Genomic DNA, 19,341 nt, shown 5'->3' on the forward strand with positions numbered 1-19,341 from the left:
AACTGGGCACTGCCCATTGTGATATCACCTGGCCCAGCCCCATCCCTGGTTAGGAGGTCTGATTCCCTCCTGTCTTCTGGCCACTTCCTGCCTCAAGTCTCTCGAAAGAGCCCAATTTCCAAGAGTTCAGAAGGCCTCTGGAGACCTTCTAGACATCTCTGAAGAGGAACAGAGGTGACTCACCCCGGGTCACGCAGGTCAGCGGCACCCCTGGGAACCAATGGGTGGAGGTGATGTGACATGCACAGTCAGAGGATCCTTTCTCTCCCCTTCCCAGCCCACCTGCCCTTTGCCCACACCCCAGATAGGGAGCTGAGGCTAGCTTATTTGATGCTTTTAATATTATTTGTGTTACACGATACACAACCAAGGATGATGGTCAATACTGCAATGGAAATGTTAAAAAAAATATTATACACGGCTCATGTCTTCCACACACCTTCCTGGAAATAAATTAGTGAGCACGGAGAAACCTGGCTGGGTGGTAGCCACAGCTGAGGGTAGAGGGAGTGTTAAGGCAGTATCTACAAGGGGGAAGGATGGCAGGGGGCAAGGTAAGGCCTTGATTCCTCCCCTCCAACCTTCCGGACAGGGAAGGAGGGAGCCACAAACTCTCCCTAGACTCGGACGCTGCTGCTGCCGCTGCTGCTACCAATCCCTACCCTCTCAGCCTCACGCGTACTGCCTCAGTTGGAAGCCCTTGCCTGCCAGGGATCTAGTATGTTGTGTGGGGAGAGAGCTTTTCCGGCTTCCTCAGGGCCAGAGAGATTGAACAGGGTGGGAGAGATGGACTCAGATGGGGGCCAGTATGGGACTGAGGGTCCAGCATTTACCTTCTCTGTCCTTGCCTTCCTTTGGCATTTTCTCATTATGTAGGGTCCCTGGACCGGGGTGGGGGGGTGGGGTGGAGGAGTCGGGAGTGGGGAGCTATACCCCAACACTTTGGAGTTAACAGATCTTGGGTGCAGTTCAGGGAGTGGTGCTACCCTTCCTAAGCCAGCAACCTCCCTCCTTCCTCCCACTTCCCCCTCACCAACTCCCACCTCCCAGACCTGGCGTCCAGAGAATGGGCTATGGATGTGTCCACTGCAGCTTGCAGCATGCAAGTGGGCTCTGTACGAGTGGGTACACCACCGTGTGTGGGGTGTCAGCATGAGGACCTGGGCCCCGGGGGCACACTTTGTGGGCCACAGGCCTGAGCCAGCCTAGGCTATCTGTGCTTTCACTTTTCTTGGCAGGAGGGCAGGTCCACATCGCCAGCCCCAGGGCCAGGCTCTGCTCATGTCTTCCCTCTTCTTTTCATTGTCAGCTTCCCTGTCCCCTGCCTCCATGTCAGCCGCAGCAGAAGCAGCAGTGTACACATTCCGACCCAAACACCCCACACAGCTCCACACAGGACAGGACTTGCACGCACGCACACCTTCACAGACGCACACACGTGCATTTCCAAACAGCCACGTGAACCTCGACACGGTCTTGGCAGGAGCGGCCCCTTCCCTTTTCCACACAGACACAGGACTCGGTGAGCTCCCTGCACGTACTCAGAAACACAAAACTCCCCAGACCTTGCCAGAGGAATCCTGAAGAAATGCCTTCTGGCATAGAAGATCCTAAAAAAATGATTTCTGGGCTGTTCATTTTAGAGTTGAGGAAACTGAAGCCCAGACAAAGTGAGGAGCTTGTTAAGACCAGAGGGAGGGTGCCAGAGCCAGGAACAGACCCCAGGCTTTGGCCGCCCAGGCCTGGGCTCAGTGCACTGCTGAGCAGCCTCTCATGCTGTCGGCACACAATCACACACACACACACCCCGACAGCCTCAGCCACACACACACGTTCTGCCAAGCGCTCCCTGCCACACGCATGCAGCCTCTCCACCCACTGGATTATAAGCTTGCTTCTTGAAGACTTCCCGGGGACCAGCCTTGCAGATCTTGGACGTTGGAGGCTGGCCTTACTCCCTGATCCTTGCCTGGGGCAGAGACCAATAAACAGAAGCATGGGGTTGGGGGGGGGGCACAGGAAGCGGACAGCACAGGCATAAGATAGATGAATGGGTAGGGGCCAGTGAGAACAGTTCATTTAACCCCAAACTCCTGCCTAACTCTAAGGCTCACTTACTCTCTCCAGTACCCAGACAGCAAAGAAGGGAGGGGTGGATGAGGCAAAGAGGAGGAGGAAGAAGGCAGTGATCTGATGGGTGGGGCAGAATCCCCTTTGGGCAGCTTTGCCATCCAGAGAGGGGCAAAGCCCATTTAGGTACACCGGCCGGCAGGGGGCGCTGGGGACCCCCCCCCCCATCCTCACTGCCTTGGGCCTTTCTCCCTCAGCTCCCCTTTCCTGGTCTGGCTGGGAGATTTCCTGGTCTGGCTTTGTGACCCCTAGCCCTGCTCAGAACTGTTGTCCTCCCTGCCGTCCATGTCTTATCCCCCACCCCGGCCACCGGACTGCAGCCTTGGTAAGGGGGGCAGCTCCTGGGTGAAGTCCCCCAAATAACTGAGCCAACAGCCCCCACCCCTCCTCAGCCCCCGGGTGCAGAGAGACCCGGTTTTGGTTTCTCCGGCTCCATGAACACACAGAGGTACACGTCCTACCATAGGAGGAAGCAATGACTGTTACAAGGTTAGCGGCTGTGGCGGCGCGGGGCCGGGGGCAGGTGGACGACGGGCTGGCAGGGGTCGGCCCCTGCCCGGTCCAACCTCCCCCGCTCGGCCCCGCCCCCGGCGGCCGCGGCGGCCCGCCCGCTACTGAATGTGGCAGGCGGTGGAGGACGTGGCCTGGCAGCACATGCAGGTGGGGTTCACGGACTTGGGGGGGATGAGGTCTAGGTCCTCGTCGTCAGGGATTTCGTCTAACCGGTAGCCGTCCTTCAGCAGCTGGATGTTCAAGTCTTGGTTGATCTGCTGTAGGCAAAGGGGAGGGAGGTCAGGCTCAGGGCTACCAGGAGGCTGCCCGCAGAGCCCGGCAGCAGCCCCAGGGCACGTCCCGCCTATGCCCCATCCCCGGGGAGCCCCGCTCCCCCCACCCCCCACCCCGCTCTGGCCTCAGTCCCTGACAGGCGCCCAGCCTCGTGAGGCTCTGCCCCACCATAGGCCCCCTCCCCATTCCACAGTCAACTTCTCACCTCAGCCTGATTTATTCGCATCAGGTCAGACCCCGGTCGGAACAGCCCTGGTCCAAGCCCCGCTCCCACCCCGGGCTCCACTGTGGAGCCCAGTGATTTCTGTTGGAGTTTACCCCGCCCCCACGGGCTCCACCGCCTACCGGGCTCCACCCAGCAGCATCTATTTCCCATCTGCGGGTATGATTCAGAGGCCCACGCCGCCGGGATGGAGGGGTCTGGGGCGGGAAGGTGTGGGGCCTCACCTCAGCAGAGGAGTAGCCAGAGGAGGAGTATCTGGACATGTCAAAGTCATCATCGCTGGCCGTGCAGGAAAGAGGGCAGAGAGGAAGTGACTCAGCCGCAGTAGATGGAACACTCCCCGCACACCCCACCCCTTCATCAGCCAATACCCCTCCAAGTCCCACGTTCCAAATAAACAGCACCATCTAAATAAAAGCTGTGCTTGCTGAGCCAACACAGGTGATTTTTTACAAACGAGATTCCCTAGCCCATTCACCCTTAACTCTCTTTTAAAGCTGCTACTCTCTTCACTCCTTTCTTACCATTTTTTTTAAAGGCTCAAATCACCCTGTCTTGATGATTGGGTTTTTCCAAAGTCTACTTCTAGCCAGGTGTTCTCCCCAGGAGTAGGCCTCATCCCTTAGAGGGGACAGGGCTGTGAGTGTGGCATCTGCTGTCCAGAGGCAACATCAGAACTCATTTAGGATCAATTGTTCAAGGAGGGCAGCAGGCCCTGCCCCCACTGCCTATAAAAACATTTTCATTCCCCGGAGAACTCATCCTTGGATGGCTCCTGGCTGAGGAACACCCCGAGTCTGACAATATAACAGGGGTGGCCTGTTACCGCCCGCTTGTGCTCACACAGGTTCCTGCAGCTTGCCCAGCTGCCCCCGGGTCTCCATACGCACCTGTCTGTGTCAAGGGCAACCAGTGGCTTCTCATCTGGGCTCTGGTCAAGTGAGGAGTAGCCTTTATTGGGGACGACCAGCCTGGGTGAAGAATTTTGGTGGTTGGAATGGCAACTGGAGCACACAAGCCTGGCAGGGGACCAGGCTGGGGCCTGGCCCATTGCTTCTCTCCCTCCCTCCTTCCCTCCCTCCATACCTTAGATCCTGTTGAGGGTCTTTCCTCTCAGAGAGGAACTGGGCATGAGGAGGGAGGGAAAATGGGTAGGTGCAGGACAAGCAGAGAGAGGTGTGGGCTGGCAGGGTCCATGGGGTAGGAGGGCCTCTACCTTGTCCGGGCCATGACATTGTTTTTCTTGGGTTGCTGGTTGACAGGGCTGCCCATGCTGCCATTCTTCAGGGAGCCCTTCCGGGCCAGCTCCCGCTGCTTCTCTGCAGGGAAACATGGGAAGGAAGCTGTGTCCTGCTCCCAGGGCCACCCTGCCTTACCGTTCAGGGCAGCCTGGGCTGGGCCTCCACGGTGGAACCCCTTGCTGCTCTAGAGTCTGAGGCAGAGGTCCCAAATTCTGGCTCCTGCCGCTTGATGGAGACAGTTGTTGGCCCTATACAACCTGAGGAACACAGTGGGAGCTAAAAGGAGGAAGCTGACCCCTGTCTTCCATGTGGGACAGTGGTGCCTGATACCAAGGAAAGGCTGGAGAGGGAGAGAGGTTCACAGCAGGATGGAGTAATCAGGGAAGGCTTCCTTCAGGTGGCACCACAAGTGAGAGAGAGGAGCACATTCTAGGCAGGAGGATAGAGTGTACAAAACTGCAGTGTGGATCTGTATGGAGTGGAGGGGGAGAGGGGGAGAGAGGTCAGGTTGGAAAAGCAAGATCCATTTATTCCATTACTTATTCATTCAGCAAATGTTTGTGTCATCAGTCGTGTGTCAGCCCTGTGGTATGGGGCTGGGGACTCCCTCTGGCTACAAACTCACAGCAGAGGAATTTGGGATTAGTGAGGATGGTAGAAGGAAGGCAGGGCCTCTGAAGGTGGAAGAGTGGGAGAGGTAGAAGGGCTGGCAGGGAAGTGGGCAGGGGGCTGAGACAGCCTTTTTGGCTGCACAGCCTAAGTGATGCTCCTGACTCCTCTGCTAGCCTCTGAGTTCTCCCAACCTCCAACCTACCAGCTCATGGGGCTGGCCACAGGGTGATGCACTTTCTCATATATGGCAACTCTCACTAGCAGTAGCTGTTTGTGTCCTGGAGGAGGCCCATCTACCCCTTCCTTCCCACTCATCTTAAGTAAAGCCTGCATCTAGGAAAAGGGAATGGTAGGTGTGAGGGACAGTAGGGGAAAGTTGTCTCATAAAATAACCACATGCTTCACAGCATAAGGATGAGAAGGGCCTTAACAGTTACTGTGACTCATTCTGAATCTTCCCCTGAGCTCCATGTCTCTGAGTTGCGTGTCTCCAACTCTCTGGCCCTCTTTCCTTTGCTCATCTGATGCTTGCAGCTTTTTTCCAGCCTCTTTACAACAGGTGGCAGCTGCCATTACCACTTAGATCCTCTAGGGGGTGCAATTTGCCTTTAAGTTCCTAGTGGTGATTTTCTTTGGTGCAACTGGGACAAATTTATGAATTTTCATGCACTTTGTGCTATTGTAATGGGAAAGGGAAAATTATTTTAAAAGTATGCCAGAATTGTTGAAATGGTAAAAAAAAGATGCAAACAATAAACTGGTAAAAAAAAAATTATGGACTATTATGCAACCATTTAAAAGAATGAAGTCATCGTCTATATAATGACATAGGAAGGAGCTCCAAGAGAGGAGGACAAGTTTTGGAAAGCATGTGCAATACGGTATCACTTATGTTAAAGCACAAAATAAAACTACAAAAGTGTAGAATGATTACCTCAGCGGGGGCAGGGGGAGAATGTGATGGGGAAGAGTAGAAGAGAATTCATTCTTGTTGAACTACTTGTATTATTAAACTAAACAACTTAAACTGGTTTTAGTGTGAGTCTGATGTCCTAGGAAGATGAACAAACTCCACTGAGAGAACTGCTCTCTTGTTTAGAAAGACAGCTTGAGGGGCTCCCTGGATGGAGTCTGGAAGGGAACGAGGTAAAATAAATAAATAAATAAAAGGACAGGACTTTGTGGAAAGGAGTCCTGGTGTCTTCACAGGAAGAAGCTTCAGAATAGCTGAGAAAGGCTCTTGGGGCTGGGAGGGGGGCCCAGGATGTGGGGACAGCGATGGGTGTGACTGGGAAGGCAGAGGAGTTTGGAAGGACAGTGGTGACCTGTATTTAATGATAATCTCTTTCTCGTGTATTCTCTGTTGTAATTTTTCTTCATAAAACCAATATTTTTTTTTAGTAAAACTCTGTTATATATTGCAGCCTTGGATCACTGAAACCTCTTCCCTGGAGGGAGGGGGCAGTATGGAGGGTAGGGTGAAGTGAGGAGAACAGATGCAAGGGGTTGGGGTGGGCAGTGGTTGGGAGCCAGTGACTTCAAAGGAGCAGGCTGCCAGTAAATGGAATTTGGAGTGGGTATGAGATATGCTCCCAAGGGAAAGGTGATCTGGGAAGGCAGGGAAATAGTTAGGTTTGCTAAGAAACTAAGGGGATGACCACCCCCCCCCAAAAAAAAACAAAAACAAAAACAAAAACAAAAACAGGAGCCAACTCAGCTCCGAGATCCAGGCTGTAGAAATCTCATTCCTTCCTCTCCCTCAGACACGGCAACTGACACTCCACCTTCGCGGCAGCTTCCTCTTGGCCTGACTCAAGGTTTGCCAGACTTCCAAGTCCTCTCTCGTGCGTTCCATGCTCTTACCCCTGCCGCTAGCCCCGGGCATACCTGGAGCCTTCTTGGCTTCAGAGATGCCTCCCAGAGTTCTGGGCTCCTGCAGAGAACGGTCACTGCCCTCTTCGCCTTGCAGGAGACAAGGTGTCTGGCAGTGCCAATGTCTTGGTAGCTTGAGTCTTAGAATCATCTAGCCTGAGTTGGTTTATTTGTGGTATCTCATTGTAGACCCAGCCCAGAGCACCTTCTCTGTCTACTCCCCACATCTCCCTCACCCCCCAGACACACTCACCCAGCTTCACTTGGAGCGGGGATGGTTTGTAATTCATGGCTACTGACTCACCCTCCCGGGCGTCACAGTCTCCGTCTGAGATAGAGGCGGCGGCTGGGTCCTGTGGGGAGAAAGCAGAGAGACAGGGAGCTGTTGGGAAGTGAGTGCAGAGGGCTACTCTCAGCCCTCAAGCTGGCTTTCCCACTTGCCCTAAGGGCTTCTGGGAGCACTGACCCTGGCAGCAGGCCAAGCATCCTGGAGGGAGGGGTAGACCCATTCACCATGGGGCTGAGGCGCTGAGTTGGGTGGAGGAGCCAAGGGTCTTGGTATCATTTACACCCACCTGAGTGTCTGTCTTTAAAGTCTTGTGTGATCCAGTCCCCTCCAGAAAGCCCATGGTGAGTTTCCTCGCTAAACTCCCACATTAGTTGTCCTATTCCTCAGGGCCTTCTTGAATATTTGTTGGAAAGGTCTTTCTACATTCCTGTGAGTTTAAGCCTGAACTAAGGTAACAGTAGGTTCTCCCTGAGATGGGCCTCTCTGTCTATTTCCCCTAGTGCTGGACAAGTCCCTTTCCCTGGGATCTAGAGAACTAACTGGTCAACCCAGGCCAGCCTTGAAGGATGCACCGTTGGACAGAAAAAGAGTTCTATTGAGGACAACTCCAGTTCATAGCTGAGTTCTAAAGAGTGTCTCCTGGGAAAACCTGAGGGGTTGGCTAGGTATGGTAGATGAGAAGACAAATCAGCAGGCAGCCTGTTCTGTCCTGTGTTGCCCAGAGTGGAAAACGCTTGGTGCTACAGATGACAAAGAAGGTCAGAAAGCATGCAGCCTGTGTATTTCACAGGGTCTGCAACCTTTGCCATCTCCCTCATCACCTTCCTCTAAATGGGCTGGCCCTGTTCTACCCAGAGTCCTTATTTAGCCTTGAATTCACTCCGGAACACTGTCCTCTGCTAAAAGATCTAGGGCCCTAGCTTACCCTGCCTCCGTCAGTTGGAAAGGGCTCAGTCATCCATATCCTACTGAGAAGCTGGTGGTGTGGCCCACTGTTGACATGGGCGCTGCCATCTTTGCATTTTAACCTGGGACTGCAGTGGGATGAGCCTAAGGGATGAAGATTGCAGATGGCATTCAAGGCTGCTGCCTGTTCTGCCTCTGGGGGTGCAGAGAGTGGACAGATAAATAGGTAGAATATTCCAGGTCTTGCCTCACAGTGTTAGGCCCAGGGATTTGAGTGATGCTGGTGACTGAATAAGGGAAGAATATATGGAAGGTCTTCAAAAAGTTCATGGAAAATGTGTATTATGAAAAATTTATTCATGGTTTTCAATTTGTACTAAATAAAACATGCATTTAAAATTTTTTATTTTTATTTAAAAGGAGAGAGAGAGAATGAATCTGTCGTCTGCTGACTCACTCCTCAAATGTCTGCAATAGCCAGGGCCAGGATTGGGTGAGGACAAAGTTGGAGGCTTGGAACTCCATCCATGTCTCCTCTGTGTGTGGCAGGGACCCAAGTACTTGGGCCATAACTACTGCCTCTCAGGGTGCACACCAGCCGGAAGCTGGATGGAGAGCAGTCTAGTCAGGCACTCTGCTATTGGATGTGGCCATCCTAAGTGGAGACTTAACTATTGCATCCCCAAATAAACATATCTTTTAATTCCATTTTCCATAACTTTTTTGGAGTGCCCTCATTTAACCATTATGATGACTTCTGTTCCCTTTCAAAATGGGGCAGTGGGGATGAAACCACGCTTGTCACTAAAGGGAAATGCAAGGTCTAGAATGTTTGGGAGGGAAATTCTGGCCTTGTCTGTATTCTTCCAGGTCATCTGGTGCACAAGGCCACAGGGGTTTGCAGGTTCCTAAGAGCAACCTCCTAGCTGAGGTTGAGGGGGAAGGGGCCAGCAGTCTCTGCTCAGAAAGCTCAGATAACACAGGATCTGCATCTTAGGCAACTTCCCATGCCACAGGCCTTTCCAATCCTGCCTCATCCCCAGCTCAGCAGCTCCCGTGGGAGACTCTTTACAGACAGCACCTCTCCCCTGTAGCCTTGGAGAAAAGGGCCTCCAGGGGCTCCTTTGTGCAGGAAAGGTGGAGACCCGACAGGAGGGTTTTGGCTTCCGCTTTTAGGCCTTTAGGAGGATTCATCCCTAAGCACTCAGCGGGAGGGCTTTTCTAAGGGCACATCCCTAAGCACGCTGGTGGGAGCTACCAGCGACACACTGGCACGTTTCTGACGTCCTCAGTCACAGTCCTGTCTTTCTGTATCGTTCATCACGTGTCACACACGCCACATCCATCTGGGAACGGTTCCCTCTCCTGGCTTTCAGGACACAGTGTTCGCTTGGCGCATCTCTGGCCTCTTTGACCTCCACTTCTGTGTCCTCTGCAGGGTCCTGCCCTCAGCCCTCCTCTCTCTCTCCTTGGGGGACCCTGATGTCTCTTACAGTTTGGACATTTTTACATTGGTGACTTCCAATCACGTGTCTCCTCCTCCACTCTCCACCCCATCCATCACAGGAGAATGTTAGATCTCACTGTCCTTCCCCTGAAGCTAATTTTTGAAAACAGGAGGCTTGAGGCATTTTGAGCTAACTTGTCACTCCTCAATGCAAATGACTTCTTCAAGTTTCTTCTCTCAGGCTAGAGGTACTGGGTGTGTGTAGACTGAGCAGGAAGGACAGGGCCTGGGAAGCTGCTGACCAGTGCTGGCCACAGGGACCTGTGTGGTCCTTGGGGCCCACTGGACAGTTCCTGGTGGTATTTGGTACCAAGTCAAACTGCCAGATCTTTTGAGCCATGTCTACGGTGTAAAGTCCTAGGCTGAGAGGTCCCATGTGAAGACCAAAATTCACAGCACCGCCCTGCATCATTGTTCAAGCACGACAGAAGGCCATCTTAGTGGTAAAGCTCTCAGCTCCTTGGCTGAGATGCCTACCTCGCCTGCCACATGTATTTTCTTCATTAAACTTTGCTACTTTCACCCCTCAAAAGTTCTCTGTCACTGTGCCTACAAATGCAAGCCTTTACTGTGGGCTTCCTGCATGTCTGCCCTGAGAAACGGCCAATGCACCCTGACTATCACATAGAGATGTAGTCAGGGAGATTAAATATAAAATATTCATGAACAGAAGTACCAGAGAGGAATCCAGGCAGAAAGAATGTCTGGATCGAGAAATTAGGGAGAATTTAAAATGTCCCTCGAGGACATCACTCAGGCATTAGCTAGATTTGGGAACTAGAGTGGAGATTAACAAGATTATTAATAAACGCTCAGCAGAGACAGACATTGAAATGCATCTCCAACAGCAGCCCACGTCTCTGCAACCATTCAAAGTCTCCAAAGACTGTGGAGGTGATTATCAGCCTGAGCTCACTGTTTCTGAATATGTAGGCTAATGGTCAGTGCAAAGCCATTCTAGCTAGAGGAGAATGAAAGTTAGAGAAGACCCCTTAGAGCTATTCTGAGCCAGTGATTTTCATTAACCTGTGTTCTCTGAACCCTGTGCCCTGGGCAAGCCTGAGTGTAAGAGACAGCAATAAGAGGGGGATTGGCTTCCCTTCAGTCAGAAGAGATCTACCTTTATTTCACTTCCACAAGACTTGCAGCCTTTCCATAAGGTTTTGGTTGGAGAGAGGGTTCTATTGCTTTTATTAAAACACATTAAAATCCATTTAGTTAATCCAATTTGGTCTTTTTTATTTATTTATTATTTTGACAGGCAGAGTGGACAGTGAGAGAGAGAGACAGAGAGAGAGGTCTTCCTTTTGCTGTTGGTTCAGCCTCCAATGGCCGCCGCGGCTGGCGCGCTGTGGCCGGCACACCGCGCTGATCCGATGGCAGGAGCCAGGTACTTATCCTGGTCTCCCATGGGGTGCAGGGCCCAAGCACCTGGGCCATCCTCCACTGCACTCCCTGGCCATAGCAGAGGGCTGGCCTGGAAGAGGGGCAACCGGGACAGAATCCGGCGCCCCGACCGGGACTAGAACCTGGTGTGCCGGCGCCGCTAGGTGGAGGATTAGCCTAGTGAGCCATGGCGCCGGCCCCAATTTGGTCTTTAAAAATGTTTTATTATGGAAAATAGAGAAGACAATATATTGAGGTTTTTGGGTAACTATAATTAGCTTCAACAAATATCAATTTATAAACTCATTCTTTTTGTAAAAATATTTTACTGTTTATTTGAAAGACAGAGTGATAGACATGGTAGGCAGGGGCCCAAGCACTTGGGCCACCTTCCACTGCTTTCCCAGGCACATTAGCAGAGAACTGGATGAGAAGTGGAATAGCTGGGACTTGAGCTGGTGCTCTGATATGGGATGCTGGCTTAACCTACTATACCCCAATGCTGACCCCAATCCATTCTTTTTAAAAATGAGAAAACCAGACCGGTATTGTGGCACAGCAGGTTAAACTTCCACAATGCAAGATGGACCAAGTGCTTGATCCTACTGCACACATGAAGCCTCAGATGTGGTTACCAGCTCCTGGCTTCCATTTGACTTAACCCTGACCATTGCAGCCACTGGGGTGGTAAGCCAGCAGATAGGGGAATCTCTCTCTCTCTTCTCTCTGCCATTTTGCCTTTTAAATAAGTAAATAAATCTTTTTAAAAGTAAAAATGAGCGGCTGGCGCCATGGCTCAACAGGCTAATCCTCCTTTTGTGGCGCTGGCACACCGGGTTCTAGTCCCGGTCGGGGCGCTGGATTCTGTCCTGGTTGCCCCTCTTCCAGGCCAGCTCTCTGCTGTGGCCAGGGAGTGCAGTGGAGGATGGCCCAAGTGCTTGGGCCCTGCACCCCATGGGAGACCAGGAGAAGTACCTGGCTCCTGCCATCAGATCAGCGCGGTGCGCCGGACCCAGTGTGCTGGCTGCGGCGGCCATTGGAGAGTGAACCAACAGCAAAAGGAAGACCTTTCTCTCTGTCTCTCTCTCTCACTGTCCACTCTGCCTGTCAAAAAAACAAAAACAAAAACAAAAACAAACAAACAAACAAAAAAAAACACAACAACAACAACAACAACAAAAAACTATAACTAGGACTTGGAGCTAGAGACGGGCTGTCTGGGAGGCTGCTCTGTTCCTGCAGACCCAAGCATCAATCTGCATATGAACCTTTACCTTTTCCTCCCTATCTCAGAGCTGTATTAGCTCATGGGTTGTTGCAGGCTGGCTAGCCTGACATGTTGAAGCTAGGGTAGTACAGTAGATACAAAGGTATCTACTAACCTAAGAGACCTGCAGATGAGTAAGATGGAAATGGATGGGCAAAAAGGGAAACAAGAGGGAAAACCAGAGAGTAGGCTCATATCCAGGAGTCTTGGGATGGAAGGGACTGGAGCAGTAGACATAAGGGACAGCTTCACTGAATGGCCAGCAGAATTTTGCAGTTCTACTCTGGTAGGACTTTGTAAGAAGACTTACAGGGGCCGGCACTGTGGCATGGTGAGTAAACCCGCAGCCTGCAGGGCTGGTATCCTGTATGGGCAATGGTCGAGTCCTGGCTGCTCCGCTTGTGATCCAGCCCTCTCTTACGGATTGAGAAAGCAGTAGAAGATGGCCCAGGTCCTTGGGCCCCTGCACCCAACATGTGAAACCTGGGGGAGGCCCCAGGCTCCTGGATTCAGATTGGCCCAGCTCTGGCTGTTGCAGTGATTTGGTGATTATACCAGCAGATGGAAGACCTTCCCCACCCCCGCCTCTGTAAATCTGGCTTTGAAATAAATAAATAAAACAAAAAAATTAAAGACCTACAGGGGCTTTGTAGTTTCTAATGCATGTCTTTTAGATCCATGAGGTTGTCTGATTCTCACCCACTAGACAAAACATTTAAATTATACCCCTCTTCCACTGGGCAACAGCCACATAGCTTGGATGGGTTGACCTCACTTCCAGTGCTACAGGCAAGACAACCTATGTAATCTAATCCTCCGTGCCACACAGACCAAAAGGAAGATTGTAATAGTTAAAAGCACAGACTCTGGAGCCAGAGTGTCGAGGTTCAAATTTCAGTTCCTCCATTTACTAGCTGTGTTGATCCGTGCTTATTTCCTCATGTGTAATAAGGGATTATTATTAATACCTAAGTCAAAGGTTCTGGTGAGGATAAAATGAATTAACATTCATAAAGCATTTAGAATAGTACTTACTTTAGTACCTACCTATCACCCTACCTGTATTAGTGACACAGCTATTAGCATTGATTCAGTGAGGCCCAACAATTTTGGATAGTGGGCTCTGGGTGTGACTGGCCCACAGCTGCAGCCCTGGCACCACCTAAGTTGGGGGCTGCCTCATATGCAGAGATGTTGTAGAAGAGATGCACCCTCCACAGACTCCTTTCTTTCCTTACTCTACCATGCTAGATTTCTCTCCTTTAATTTACAATGCTAGGCCTGGGGTTATAAAGATAAATAGAAAACAGCCTATCTTGAAGGAGCCCCCAATAATTATTGATAAAGGTAACATGAACCATATAAAAGTAGAACAGATGGTACGAAGGGCAGGTAGTCAGAAAATACACTTGAAAAGATCTCAAACATCAGCTACTTTAAGAGGAAGAAGTAAGGCTAATCAGGGAACATGTGAAAAGGTTCAAAAGCATAAAACTAGCATATTATATTCAAGGAACAACTGGAATTTTGTGATCATTGAAGACTAAAAGATATACTTAAAAATATCAGGAAATGAAGTTGGTAGTTCCATGGGGGCTGAGATCATGGTGGAAGGTGGGCCTTGATTTTGTTCTTTACTCAGAAAGTGATGGGGCAACCAATTAAGCCTTAAACAGGGAAGCAGCATGATCAGATTTGAGATGGAGGACACTTTGATAGCCATGTGGAAGGTGTGTGGGAGGTGAATAGGGCTGGAGGTAAAGATAATTAGGAATTACTGAAACAATGCTAGCAAAATATAGCAAGGACCTAAACCAAGCAGAAGTAGAAGAAAAAAGGACAGAAAGGAGGATGTTAAAGAGGGTATATTTGGCAGACTTGAGAGATAAAATATAAAAGGAAGAGTCCAGATTTCCTGAGTTTTCTGTCTGGAGTAATTGGGGAAGGAGTGCTAATTACTAAAAAAATGCAAGAAAAGTCACAGCTACATTGCCAGGGAAAACTAAATAAGTTCATTTTGGGAATGTTGAGTTTTAGGTGTCTTTTGGATATCCAAATGATATCACTAGTCAGTAGGATTTGAGTCTTGGGTGATCAGGAAAGAGGTGTGGGCTTACAGTAATGGAAACCACAGAGGAAAACAAGCCCTCTCAAAGAGAATGAGGGTGAAGAAAAACAAGAACCAGTGATAAAGCCTTGGGGAACATCCAGTCTTAGGGAATGGTGGAAGAAAAGATTGAGTAGCAGCAGAAATGAGATGTAGGAATAGAATTAAGAAACCATTCAAACAGAGTTTCAAAGTGTAAGAAATCAACAGTGTTAATTAAGTAAGCAGATCAGTCCATAAAATAAAGGCACAAACTAGACATAAGGAAGTCATAGGTAGCCTCAGTGAACAGTTTCAGTTGAAAGGTAGGAACAGAGACTAGATTACAAGGGATTTAGGGAGAACAGAAGACAAGAAGGTAGAGATGGTATACATAGGCTATTTTTCCAAGGAGTTATACTGAAAAAGGAAGAAAGAGAATGGATAACAGCCAGAGGGAACTTTAGAGTCATAGGATTTATTGAAAGCTGAGGAACACATGACCACTGTCCTAGACTAAATGGAAGGGAGCTGAGTAGAAAAGAAAATGTTTGATGGAGTGTAGTCTTTGAGGAGTCAAGAGCAGACAAAACCAGAATCTTGGACCAGAAGAGGGAGTTCTTAGTGAAATGCAAAGGAGGTGAGGACAGGAGGAATGCAGATAATATAGAAATAGAAAGGTAGGTAGAAAGTTAGGGGAAGGCTGGCACCATGGCTCAATAGACTAATCCTCCACCTTGCGGCGCTGGCACACCGGGTTCTAGTCCTGGTCGGGGCACCGGATTCTGTCCCGGTTGCCCCTCTTCCAGGCCAGCTCTCTGCTATGGCCTGGGAGTGCAGTGGAGGATGGCCCAAGTGCTTGGGCCCTGCACCCCATGGGAGACCAGGAAAAGCACCTGGCTCCTGGCTTTGGATCAGCGCGATGCGCCGGCCGCGGCAGCCATTGTAGGGTGAACCAACAGCAAAAGGAAGACCTGCCTCTCTCCCTCTCTCTCTCTCACTGTCCACTCTGCCTGTCAAAAAAAAAAAAAAAAAAAAAGAAAGAAAGAAAGAAAGAAAGTTAGGGGAATTTGGGGCTGGTGCTGTGGCATAGCAGGTAAAGCTGCCCTCTGCAGTGCTGGCATCCTATGTGGGCACTGGTTTGAGTCCTGGTTGCTCCATTTTCAATCCAGTTCTCTGCTATGATTTGTGAAAGCAGTGGAAGATGGCCCAAGTGCTTGGGCCCCTGTCACCCATGTGGGAGACCCAGAAGAAGCTCCTGGCTCCTGGTTTCAGATTGGCCCAGCTCCAGCCGTTGTGGCCATTTGGGAAGTGAACCAGTGGGTAGAAGACCCCTCTCTCTATGTCTCTGCCTCTGTAACTCTGCCTTTTAAGTAAATAAATCTTTTTTTTAAAAAAGGGGTGAAATTATTGGATAAGAGGGATACTCAGTGGCTGGTCACAGTGGAAGGATATCAGGCTGGGCTGTGTGCTACAATCCTCATCTTTCACCTGCTCATGATCTAGTAATGAAGATGAGAGGTGCTCTCCGTGGTGCTGAACAATTCTGTTTTTGTCTTGTACGCTGAGCTTGGTTGATTCAGGGTACAGACATGACTCAATTTTAGCTTTCTCACAAGGGAAAGTAATCTCTGTCCATATCCAGGTACTAATTCTCAGGAATATGGAAATAGAAATTGATTTAAAGTGACGCAGGAAGAGGCAAATTGCTCATAGAAACATTAACCTTTCTTTACACACACATGAATTTTCTTCAAGTTTTAAGAGGAGATGGAGAAACAGTTATGAGTCCCTTTGCTACTTCTAGAATAGTCACATCTGAATTTGGATGAAATTATGAAGTAGGACAGACAGTAAGGAAGGAGGGCCAGGAAGGAGAGTCCTCATAAGGAAACAGCTGAGAGTTTAGCCCACTTTCTGACAAGTGAGCACAGCAACATAGGGTATCAAAGACCAGCTCTGTTTCTTCTTTTTTTTTAATATTTATTTATTTGAAAGGCAGATATGCAGAAAAAGAAGGGGGGAGAGAGAGAGAGAGAGAGAATGAATCTTCCATCCACTGGGTCACTTCCCAAATGGGTGCAACCAGTTTCTTCTGTTTCTCCCACATGGGTTCAGGGGCCCAAGTACTTGGGCCATCTTCTGAAGCTTTGACAGGCACATCATTAGGGGGCTGGATCAGAAGTGGAGCAGCCAGACTCAAACCAGTAAGCATATGGGATGCTGGCATTGTGGTGGAGGCTTAACCTTCTACACTACAGTGCTGGCCCTCAGCTGTGTTTCTTGTCAGAATTTGTCCAGAGATCAACTCAGAAACTACCTGGGGCTGTGGTTTTCTAATTCACTTCTTCAAAATATCTGTTGGCAATGGATGGAAATAAGTATATTTAAATATCACAGTTTAAAGGGAGATCAAATAAATACAACCTAACTTCATTGAGTGCTCATGACTGGGAAAAAAACCTTACCTCTTATCAAAGAATATTCAGTAGCAATCTAGGCATTGCTTTTTTGTTTTGTTTTCATTTTCATTTTTTGAAATAATTTTTCCTGGGCCGGCACCGTGGCTCACTAGGCTAATCCTCCGCCTAGCGGCGCCGGCACACCGGGTTCTAGTCCCGGTCAGGGCGCCGGATTCTGTCCCGGTTGCCCCTCTTCCAGGCCAGCTCTCTGCTGTGGCCAGGGAGTGCAGTGGAGGATGGCCCAGGTGCTTGGGCCCTGCACCCCATGGGAGACCAGGAAAAGCACCTGGCTCCTGCCATCGGATCAGCGCGGTGCGCCGGCCGCAGCGGCCATTGGAGGGTGAACCAACGGCAAAAAGGAAGACGTTTCTCTCTGTCTCTCTCTCTCACTGTCCACTCTGCCTGTCAAAAAAAAAAAAAAAAAAAAGAGACAATTTTTCCCAAAGAAATCTTTTATTTAATGAGTTCAAGTTTCATATGTATAACTTTAGAAATCTAGTGATTCTTCCCACCATACCTACCCTTCCACCTCCACTCCCACCCAACTCCTCCTCCCTCTCTGATTCCTAGTCCCATTCCCCATTAAGATACATTCTCAATTAACTTTATACACAGAAGACCAACTCTATACTAAATAAAGATTTCAACAATTTGCACACACACACACACAGACACACACAAAGCTGGTTGAGAACAAGTTTTACAGTTGATTCTCATAATAGGACTCATTGAGGACAGAAGTCCTGCATGGGAAGTAAGTGCACAGTGACTCCTGTTGTTAATTTAACAATTAACATTCTTATGTATGACATCACTGATCACCTGAGGCTCTTGACATGAGCTGCCAAGACTATGGGAGCCTTTTGAACCCACAATCTCTGTTAGTATTTAGACAAGGCCATAAGCAAAGTGGAAGCTCTCTCCTCCCTTCAGATAAAAGTACACACTCCTTTGATGGCCACTTCTTTCCAATGGGGTCTCTCTTACAGAGATCCTTCATGTGGGACATTTTTTTTTTTTTTGCCACAGTGTCTTGGCTTTCCATGTCTATGCATTGCTTAGACCCCTCTCTACTTCAGATGACTGTTCACTTAGCCTCTAAGCTGGGATTCCCATCTGTCTCTAACTCCACACCTCAACATGAGTACCATTTGACCAATGACAGCTCTTACTCTGTGGTTTGACCTGAAGTCACACCTCAAAAATATTCATTGGACATTTCCTTTGCTCCCTATCTCTCCTTCTCCAGGAGCTGCCTATAGTACCAGGTAACTGGTCAGGACTTTTGGGACATAATTTGCTTAAGGGTTCCACTTAAAGGGAAGGACAAAGATTTATCATAGCAGTAAGGTACTTGGGGAAAATCTAGAGGAGAAACAGAAACATACGGGAGACAATCTCTCCAAATGTTAGTGACAGTTGCAAGGAGGAGAAGAAAAACAGAAAAGCTAGAGAGAAAATTTGAAATGAAATTAGTAGAGAGAACAGAGGGTCCTGGCTAGCTCAGGGAGTCCTCTTTTAAGCTAAAACTCCCCAGTTTTCTTTTTCTTTACTAGAAGGCTCTATTCAAATAAAATAAATTAAATGCCCTCTGTCTTCCAGCTCAGGACTACTTGTTGGCAGTAGGATGCAGAACCACATTTCTGCAAAGCATTTTGAAAAGTGAAGTTCACTAAAAAGAAGTGAGATTCTCATGCTAGAGCTTGGAATTCATGCCAGTCCTATGAGGAGCTGGGGGTTTTCTGTCTTCTTAAATAGCTCTTAGGGCAGAATTTATGAACAAAAATAAGCACTGCCAAGCCTTAGTATCTTTATGGTATCTGTCACTGGGGAAACCTAAATGAAAGAGAGTGTTGCTGACCCCAAGCCTAGTAACAATGGTAGCCATGGCAAGTTTAATAGATTTTTCTACTATAAAGCAATATCTGCTAAAAATAATCTTTAGTTTCATCATCTTGACATAAGCTCTGTTAATATTCTAGTGTATTGGAGCTGGCGCTGTGGTGTAGTGGGTGGGGCTGCCAACTGCAGTGCCAGCATCCCATATGGGTGCCGGTTTGTGTCCTGGCTGCTCCACTTCCAATCCAGCTCTCTGCTATGGGCTGGAAAAGCACCTGTACCTGCGTGGGAGACCCAGAAGAGGCTCCTGGCTTTGGATTGGCACAGCTCCAGCTGTTGAGGCCAACTGGGGAGTGAACCAGTGGATGGAAGACCTCTCTCTCTCCGTCTCCTCTCTCTTTGTGTAACTCTTTCAAATAAATAAATAAATAAATAAATATTCCAGTGTATCTGAGTCATTTGGACATATTGTAGCAGTAACACTCTGAGATTCCCCTTTTCAGGGAGCTGGTGCTTCCATCCTCATGGGAACCATGCTGGTTCTGTGTGGTCTCACCTCTCTGAATATATGCTTTGACCAGGTAGAGACAATCAGAATCTCCCCCAGAGTTGGAAAATGGGACTAAAAGGAGATGTAAAGTTCAAAAGTATGGGTAACAGAGAAAGCCACTGGACCAGGAAAGTAGAATAAAGCTGTTGTTCAGAAAGAAGCAAACACAAGAGAAGGAGAGTTCA

General features: G+C 49.2%; 1 protein-coding gene and 1 long non-coding RNA gene across 7 annotated transcripts in view; one reads left to right on the top strand and one right to left on the bottom strand.

The window, feature by feature from the left end:
- The first annotated feature begins 33 nt into the window (after positions 1-33).
- LOC127490740 (uncharacterized) overlaps positions 34-19,341 on the top strand; it is a 53,171-nt gene continuing 33,863 nt past the window's right edge. The window contains exon 1 of the long non-coding RNA XR_007919123.2: positions 34-197. This is a non-coding gene — a long non-coding RNA (uncharacterized lncRNA). The remainder of the gene's footprint in view (positions 198-19,341) is intronic.
- FAM219A (family with sequence similarity 219 member A) overlaps positions 320-19,341 on the bottom strand; it is a 60,621-nt gene continuing 41,599 nt past the window's right edge. For 2 of the 6 annotated variants that reach the window (XM_051844646.2, XM_051844639.2), the window contains exons 2-6: positions 7,169-7,217; positions 4,356-4,458; positions 4,030-4,110; positions 3,364-3,418; positions 320-2,900 (exon numbers count right to left, since the gene is read on the bottom strand). In XM_051844646.2, the coding sequence (XP_051700606.1) occupies positions 2,742-2,900; positions 3,364-3,418; positions 4,030-4,110; positions 4,356-4,458; positions 7,169-7,217 (447 nt within the window). In that variant the 3' untranslated portion in view covers positions 320-2,741. Of the gene's footprint in view, positions 2,901-3,363; positions 3,419-4,029; positions 4,111-4,355; positions 4,459-7,117; positions 7,218-19,341 lie in introns of all 6 variants that reach the window. The other 4 variants (XM_051844630.2, XM_051844620.2, XM_051844643.2 and 1 more) reach the window with 3 other exon arrangements.

The sequence above is a fragment of the Oryctolagus cuniculus genome, chromosome 1 (genome assembly GCF_964237555.1).
Source record: "Oryctolagus cuniculus chromosome 1, mOryCun1.1, whole genome shotgun sequence".
Lineage (NCBI taxonomy): Eukaryota > Metazoa > Chordata > Mammalia > Lagomorpha > Leporidae > Oryctolagus > Oryctolagus cuniculus.